The sequence below is a fragment of the Mizuhopecten yessoensis genome, unplaced genomic scaffold, assembly GCF_002113885.1.
Source record: "Mizuhopecten yessoensis strain PY_sf001 unplaced genomic scaffold, ASM211388v2 scaffold716359, whole genome shotgun sequence".
In the NCBI taxonomy this organism is placed as follows: Eukaryota; Metazoa; Mollusca; class Bivalvia; order Pectinida; family Pectinidae; genus Mizuhopecten; species Mizuhopecten yessoensis.
In genome coordinates this window covers 32,296-41,820 of record NW_018480077.1, presented here as the reverse complement: position 1 = coordinate 41,820, position 9,525 = coordinate 32,296, and the positions used below count along the sequence as shown (strand labels likewise).

The following is a 9,525-nucleotide window of genomic DNA, read 5'->3' as shown; positions in this document are numbered from 1 at the left end:
GCAGGCCGAGATACACCCCGAGAAGAAACGTTGCAGCCAAGATGGAGAAAGAAGGGTAAAAGTGGCATTATCTGGAGAGGCTAGCAAAACACAAAACAAGGTGGAGGAATATCGTTAGTGGCCATGCTCCACCAAGGGACAACAGGATTAAGCATGTCCAAAATTGATCAGCCCACAACAGAGAGACTGGAGTAGGTAACATCCGTTGTACGAAGCCCGATATGGCTCTGCGTTAATATGGATATATAACCTTCACCTTCTATACATATATTGACATTTTGAATTGATAATTAATTGTGATTTATATATAGGGTTGCGTTGATAAATTTTCTGAACTAACAACATTTCTGAATCATCCTCACATCCCCAAAATGTAGATATTCTATAATAAGTAATAAATATCAGTAAAATGAATATGACTCTAAACTGTTTAACAGAAGGCTAACTCATTATTCATTTGTAGTCGTTCTGTGTATTATATCATCAGTCAAATGATTGACAATAAACCATTCTGTTAACACACGGGGGAAATATCAAAGGTAAACACAATCAGATTTGTCTTTGTATGTGATTACTCCAAATACGCGTTATCAGTATGGTAGTTAACATCTATGTTATGATATTAGGCTTGGTTTTTAGAATCCATAGCGGTATACTGGTGAGTATATGACGTGAAAACATTGCCCATTATTATACATGTATATTGATTAGCATGATATGACAATGAATTCATTTATTTTGTCGCAAAATAAAATATTTCTGAATATGTTATCTCTAACTTTTACACAATCAAATACAACGTCAATATTTACCTGAACGAATTGCTTAACGCGGTTATCAACATAATCTCTAAATATAGCCGATGACAGGGTATACCTAGAGAGGTTTGTGTAATTTGCCCAAGGTCCAAGGCGATACTTCACACTAGCCGAGACGCTAACATGGAGAGGTTGTACGTAGTCCTCGCGGTACTGTCCGTCGGTTTGGCCCTCTGTGCCTCAGTCGACCTGCCACAAGACGACGACGCTCCTGGCTTCGACGAATGGTTCCTGTCCAACAACCAATCATACGAAAATCACCCGATTCATTTCGAGAACCCTCTACCGAAATGGCTTCGCGGAACACTGGTTAGTATATGAAAGGATAGTTCATATTTTAGTTTATAATATCATGTATAATAGCATGTGTATTCAAAGAACAGATATCGGTATATCCTGTCACACGAGTGAAACATATATGGTATTCAAATGAAAAATCATTTGATTAATTACAACCAAGAAAAAGTGGTTTCATCAAAAATGTTGGGTGAATTATTTGCGTTATCTTTGGTGCACATACTCTTCTGTCGCTTTTTCATTTGACCAGAATTCAGTGTAAAGAGAGTATTTTTAGATTAGTCAATACCAAAAGTGATATTTCCACAGTCTGATAGATATCGGGTAGAGTGTGACAGATGTCGGTTATCAAAATGATAGATAGAGGATATTTAACAGTTTCTCGTTAATTACAATATGAAATGAGTATGACAGAATAGTGTTTATTTTTTATGCGTGCAAAGCAGGAGTTAATATAGTTTGCCATATTAGGGAAATGCGTATGATATAGTACGGGACAACAATTAAAGTTTCTATTTATAACATTTGTAAACAACTACTACGACGAAAATGATGCTACATCAAAACAGTTGGGGGTGTTACATTGTATTCTTTGGCACTATATTATTTTGGCGTCACTCTCGACAACAAGGCTGTGCGCCAGTTTGAATGGACTTCCTAAAATAGTTTAAGCTTTTTCTGCATTTGTCTTGTATTGGGTTTTTTCAGGAATGGTATCAGTAGTGCAAGTTAAATAGTGTATATAGCAAATATCTTCCGAAACAACCACTTACTCTAACGTCATTTCATCCGCACATCCTAACATAATATACGCAGCTTTGAATGAAGTAAATGGAAAGTGCCGTTCTGATTGGTCAATACCAAAACAATATTTCACTCTCAATTTTAATATCTGTCACTGTGTGAATGAGATCATTTTACCAGGTTTATAGAAGTTGATATCTTACTGGTAAAAAATGTAAAAGTAAATAAATATATACAGAGTGTTACATATGCAATTGTATCCTCTTTGTTGCTTTAGTATTGGAGTAATTCGGTTAACAATTACGGAAAAGTGAAATAATTGCAGAACCCTTCGATAGTCAAAAAATAACCATTAGAGACAATTAGGACAAGGAATGGTGAATTAAGACCAGAAAAGAATTGAGGCGATTGTAAGGAAGGATTTCTGTTATTGGGTCGGATGCAGCATTTCTTTTATTTATGTATTTGTGTTCATCCATGTTTAGGATGCATACTTGTTCTCTATTTAAACGTTTTATTCTGGTTGGTAAGTATAGAACATATACAGGTCTATATATCACATCCAGCAAAATGTATATTTGTGATTTTTCAATGAATAGTACGTATATCTTGTCTCTTTCATGAAAAACGTCTCATAAAAAAAACATTTCACTGGTTGTACTAGATGAACCTGTATACGATGCGTACTAACTAGCTGACTCATTCATAAATTCCTGACACACTCTTATGTTATATTACAGATCAGAAATGGAGCGGGCCAGGTAGAAATGGGTAACAGGCAATTCGTTAACTTCTTTGACGGATATGCAAAACTTAATAGCTGGAAGTTTCCGGGCAACGGATCTGCATTCTTTTCCACAAAATTTATCCAATCTAAGGTTTATACCGAGTCCCTTGCTAAGAATGACATAGCACCCTTCCTCACTTTTGAAGGCGTCTCTCCACCGTTCGGGGATGTTGAGCGATATGAGTCGTTCTTACTCAACATGGATAACACTGTCGTGAACGTATTCAATTACTCCAACAAAATCGTAGCCATGAATGACATCTGGAAGGTGTATGAAATTAACCCACATACACTGGACACCATAGGCGTTGTAAATCCACCAACACCACCGTCCAAGTTCTCTAACTTGGCCCGACTGAATGTGATGTCCACTGCTCATCCTGTGGCAGAGCATGGCACGGGTGCCAATTTTGACATCCTGAATACCTTCAGTCTGATACCCGGTACAAAGGAAAGGTTGTCAGTTGTTCGAGTCACTTCTCTCGAAGGACGCGAGCTCGTCGCCGAATGGGAAATTGACCAAACATCGTACATGCACTCGTTTTCTGTCACGCCGAATTACGTCATTCTGCTCGCTGCTCCGTATTACATAAACATGAACGACATGCTGAAGTACGCTTCCGTTGTTGGAGGGATGCAGTGGAACGGTCAGGACAACGCTACCTTCTACGTTGTGGAAATCAAAACTGGAAAGATACACACCCTCGTAACCGGAAATGTCTTTGTAATTCACCACATTAATGCATTTGAACTTCCCGACGGCAAAATCGCTTTAGATGTCCCCGCACAACCAAACCCATACGGCTTTTCCATGTATGACTTGAGCTATATACATAACAAAACCGCTAGAGTCCACTTGCCTGCCAAACCTGTTCTAACGCGTTTCACTTTAGATTTGCAAACCCAAAGTGTCCAGCGAGTGTCTTTTGAAGATGGACCAAAGGCTCCCTGTGTTGGTGCTCTGGAAATGCCGGTATTCAACGAGAACTACCGCCATATGAACTACTGCTATATATATGGCCAGGTGATCAACTATAACGGGAAGGGTTTCAGTCACATCGCGCTGGTCAAAAAAGATGTGTGCGACAACGCCGGGGACCTGATGTATACCGCGCCCCATCAGTACCTTACAGAGCCCTGGTTCGTCCCTAACCCTGACGGCAAGGCGGAGGACGACGGCGTGTTGATGGCGTCTGCATTTGACGGGGACAAGAAGGAGAGTTATCTGTTGATGCTTGACCCTAAAACAATGACAGTCATCAACCGATCCTACATGCCTACACGGGTACCCTTCAACTTTCACGGCAGGTTCTTTGATATCGTGTGATGACCGAGAAGCCGGGAGGGGTGTGTTTAAAACAGTAAAGATATATCTTTTTATTAGTGACACCTTTATGATAATCGTATTGATGGGAGCTGGGCATGTGATTAAAATTAACAGAACGATTGGAATTTTTCTTATTTATTATCTGCTGAAGTCTGACATATGCAGCAGATTCGTTCTCCCCGGTTGGTTAATGGATCTGATATAAAAATAAGGAACGTTGGTCAAAACCAGTGTTTATATGATATACGATATAGTAACCAGCGCACTGATTAACAGTGAAATACGGACGTGAAATATACTGCATAGTTGTTCAATTTTGTGGTGCTAATATTTCGTCGTTGTTTCGATCAGAACTGGTTCGTGGAGATGAAGTTTCGCATAACATTTCCACGTTAAAATATCGCGCTCATGGAGGTACTTTAGCATTTCGTTGATGGGATTGAAGTTAAATGCGATATTGAACTGTGTTATCTCCATTAAAAGGGATTAAATGGGTGAACGTATTTTTTCTTTCGGGTCTGAAAATGTGTTTTACAGAAATTGTAACTCATGATATTATATTCGCGCACTCTTTGGTGACCTCGAATATAGTAAAATAAAATCCCCGCGAATATAACAAACTTTATAAAATTGCTATTATAAATCGAATAACACAATTAAACTATTGGCAGTTTGTATATCACAATTTTGTATGCTCCTATGAAAACATAATTGATATCTCCACGACTTTATATATCGTTCATTCGTGTCTAAAGCTAGACAAATATCTTTACTAAAATATATGGCAAAATATAACAAGAGGTTCAACGGGTCTTAATACTCACATGAGTTACTTAAATTAAAAGTAAGAACACTTCTTTTGGAAGTCACAAGTCAAATATTGAAGTGTATATTAAAAAGAAAGAAATGTGAAAAAAAAAGAAAAAAACAACAAACTAACAAACAAAAACACTCTACAATACTAACGGATGCTTGTCTATAAAATAACAATCGTTATACGCAATATAACTTTAATATAGAAATAAGATAACAAATTTATTAGACAACAGACCCATGGGTCTTGATAGTCATCTGAGAGATGTAATGATATTGTTTGTTGTTGTTGTGATTTATCACACAAAAAACGTAGGACTTTTCCATCAATTAAGAGGATTGGATCCTAACATTTCAGCCCAATTCGTAACATCATCGAGAGTGAGTCAAACTCTTAAGTTTCATATCATCAAACTGCAATTAGAAGATGATAATTCCAATCAAGTTTTAATTATTTTCCATTTAAAGTGATGCGTGATCCAGGGGTAATGGAATTCACAAGTTTGATAAAGCACCGTAAGGTTCAACAAGCCTCCAAAAAGATGTAATAGTCACCCTAAATTTCAAACCTCTGGTATGTCATATTTACAGACCCTTATTAAAAATCGGAATATATGTATATATTTATAATTTAGATAAATTGATTTTGTAAATAAGCTAATTGAAAGGTACATAACCATGTTAACGTCGTCAATAATAAAGCATTAAGGCTGATGTCTTCATAAAAATAGTTCACTGGACTTATAACATGTCAATCTCTTTAGCGAACTAACTGAATCTTAGGAAATGACATATTGTTTAAAGTTTATTTATAAACCTAGGTACTGCGGATCTTAACATCCCTTTAACTAGGTGTTGAGATACATACCGGCCTCAAAAGCAGATGATTGTTCCAAAACTCATGATAAAACGTCAGAGTAACATATTTTACTGGTAAAGATGTGTAAAACCACAGACCTATGAACATAAAAACCACTTAAACTTCATATAAAGTATCCTTTCTTAACTTTTAATGTTGTTATTACTAAGATAGACATGCTATAAACATTATCGCACTTTTCAGCTTCAATGTTTATAACATGTCTAGCGCCTTCATAACATCACAGAATGTTATTAAATGGCACTTCATCTAAGTTTATTTATCGGTCAAGGTTACTTTTTTTCTTACCTATAATCTGCTAAAATAAATTACGAGGGTATTTTACTATGATTTAAGTGGTTATGCATGGCAATAAATATCTTTATTTGAGAAAGGAATTCCTCTCAACAGCTAGTAGAAGACAAATAAAGCTCCGCATACATTTACCTCAGAATGAACTCTCGAGTACAACATATACCAAATTATCAACATACGAGGACAAAATACACTATAGTATTAACAATCAATTAGAAAATAGACCATAGTATAAACACACAAGGACAAAATATACCATACTATGAACTCACGAGGACAAAATAGACTATAGTATCAACACACCAGGACAAAATAGACTATAGTATCAACACACCAGGACAAAATAGACTATAGTATCAACACACCAGGACAAAATAGACTATATTATCAACACACCAGGACAAAATAGACTATATTATCAACACACCAGGACAAAATAGACTATAGTATCTACACAACAGGACAAAATAGACTATAGTATCAACACACAAGGACAACATATACCATAGTATCAACACACGAGGACAAAATATACCATAGTATCAACACACGAGGGCAAAATATACCATAAAATAAACACACAAGGACAAAATATACCATAGTATCAACACACGAGGACAAAATATACAATAGTATGAACTCACGAGGAAAAAATATATCATAGTATCAACTCACGAGGACAAATTATACCTTAGTATCAACTCACGAGGACAAAATATCACTCAGTATCAACACACGAGGACAAAATATACCATAGTATCAACACACAAGGACAAAATATACCATAGTATCAACTCACGAGGACACAATATACCAAAGTATGAACTCACGAGGACAAAATATACCATAGTTTAAACCCACAAGGACAAAATAGACTATAGTATCAACACATAAAGACAAAATATACCATAGTATAAACACACCAGGACAAAGTAGACTATAGTATCAACACACAAGGACAAAATAGACTATAGTATCAACTCACGAGGACAACATATACCATAGTATCAACACACAAGGACAAAATATACCATAGTATAAACACACAAGGACAAAATAGACTAGAGCATCAACACATAAAGACAAAATATACCATAGTATAAACACACCAGGACAAAGCAGACTATAGTATCAACACATAAAGAAAAAATATACCATAGTATGAAATAACGAGGACAAAATATACCATAGTCTAAACACACAAGGACAAAATACACTATAGTATCAACTCACGAGGACAACATATACCATAGTGTCAACACACGAGGACAACATATACCATAGTATCAACACACGAGGACAAAATATAGCATAGTTTAAACCCACAAGGACAAAATAGACTATAGTATAAACTCACAAGGACAAAATATACCATAGTTTAAACACACAAGGACAAAATAGACCATTGTATCAGCACACCAGGACAAAATATACCATAGTATAAACACACAAAGACAAAATATACCATAGTATGAACTCACGAGGACAAAATATACCATAGTATGAACTCACGAGGACAAAATATACCATAGTTTAAACCCACAAGGACAAAATATACCATAGTATCAACACACGAGGACAAAATATACCATAGTATGAACTCACGAGGACACAATATACCATAGTATAAATACACCAAGACAAAATAAACCACAGCCTCAATACACAAGAACAAAATATACTATAGCGTAAACAAACAATGACAAATATACAATACCGATAATACAGAAAGTTCAATTATATCACAGTCAACTCACAAGGACAAAATATTTCACAGCGTCAATACAGAAGGTGAAAGTGAAACTTTAAAGAGGATACGACAGCCAGGAACCATGAAGTAATGGGGAAAAAACATACATTGTAATACCTCCCTCCTCTGCCTGTTTTCTGATCTTTAACTGACTTTGAACGTCATTTTCAAGGCAGTCGTATTTAGAACGTCTTCCTTTTGATTAGATTAAATCGGTGTTTAATTTTCACAAAAAAACGTTGTTGTTTTAATAAATTAATTCTTGCAAGTTCTGGAAACACAGCTAAATACCGTCATTTGCTTAAATTCAGAATTGGCACCTCAAAGTATATAGTTGATAAGGAAGAATATCGCAGATATTATCATTTTAAATGTTGTCAGAAACTACATCTACGCCAACTTCCATGAGACGCTCCTTCGGGAATTAAATAAAAAAAAACACCACAATAATCCTATCAGTGTTTCTCTCAATTATACGATGTCTAACATGCTAATACAATTTGCAGCATACTTAAAGGAGTCAGATGGAGTAACTAAAAAGAAAATATCATGATTTGTTTTAAACATTTAACTAATGTATGCATTTATTCATCAGTAAGCTCAAGAAATGATCTGAAGCTTGGGTTCTCTCCCTTTGTCTACATTTGAAATACTCATCATGTTGAAGGTAGACTCTTATTTGATAAAAGGCAAAATTCGAAATTAAAATAAAGGATACATTTTCTAAATAATTCTGTCATATTCAATGTCATAGTAAGCAGAAACTAATGTGCTGTGATGAACTTTCATCCAAAATTTCGTCGTAAACGCTGCCACTCAGGTACAGAAATCACTTCACAGAAAACTCCAAAAACTATCTTATAAATGATATCTAACAGCGCTAAAAAAATCTACTGTGATAAGAACATTGAAGAAAGGTAGGACAAACCTTTTCATTTCCCGAGAAACAATATGTAATGGTATTTGATACATATTATAGCGAATATCCTTTGAAAATTGTATCTACTATCGCGGCCTTTCAATTATATGCATGGATTTGCTTAAGGAGAGGTAACTCTAAAAACAATATAGTTTACATATGTCTATTTCATAACTAAGTTAACGCTTCGGATGATAAAAAGTGGCATAAAGTCTACGCTACAAAATCATCACTACAAATACGAAGTGATAGAACATCTTAAAAACTTTAGTTTATTGATACAGAAATCCCCCAACATAGTCAATATGTACTGACCATGTGACCATTTCTCTTGTTGTGGACTCATCGGTGTTACTAATGTAAAGAAATAAAAATCCAAGTTAAAAGTCTCTGAAGTATTAATAACGACAAGGTGTCTAGTAAACCCTTTATTACGTTAAAATATTATAACGTTTGGGCAACAACAAATAAATTTCTTTTCATTTTAACCAGGAAGCCGTACAAGAGTAACTTCCAGCTTCAAACTGACCCCAGCAGCGCCAACTACCTACAATGTCAAACAATAGATAGAACTACGGCAAGCTTTGGGGACTGATATTCCAGTTTATAGGCTACTGCCAACCTCAGGGACTGATAGTCAAGCTACAAGGCTACGGCCAGCATCGGGGACTGATAGTCCAGCTACAAGACTACGGCCAACCTCGGGGTCTGATAGTCTAGCTACAAGACTACGGCCAACCTCGGGGACTGATAGTCTAGCTACAAGACTACAGCCAACCTCGGGGTCTGATAGTCTAGCTACAAGACTACGGCCAACACCGGGGACTGATAGTCTAGCTAAAAGACTTCGGCCAACCTCGGGGTCTGATAGTCTAGCTACAAGACTACGGCCAACA

General features: G+C 36.1%; 1 protein-coding gene across 1 annotated transcript; it reads left to right on the top strand.

Moving 5' to 3' along the window:
* The first annotated feature begins 898 nt into the window (after positions 1-898).
* LOC110443772 (beta,beta-carotene 15,15'-dioxygenase-like) lies at positions 899-4,093 on the top strand. Its single transcript, XM_021488177.1, has 2 exons — positions 899-1,127; positions 2,600-4,093. Exons 1-2 carry the CDS (start codon positions 942-944, stop codon positions 3,971-3,973), a joined length of 1,560 nt encoding a protein of 519 aa, XP_021343852.1. The 5' UTR covers positions 899-941; the 3' UTR covers positions 3,974-4,093.
* Positions 4,094-9,525: the final 5,432 nt, after the last annotated feature.

Coding starts and splice junctions, on each gene's coding strand:
- LOC110443772 (XM_021488177.1), top strand. CDS start 942: ATGGAGAGGTTGTACGTAGTCCTCGCGGTACTGTCCGTCGGTTTGGCC. Junction 1,128..2,599: donor AATGGCTTCGCGGAACACTG/GTTAGTATATGA, acceptor GTTATATTACAG/ATCAGAAATGGAGCGGGCCA.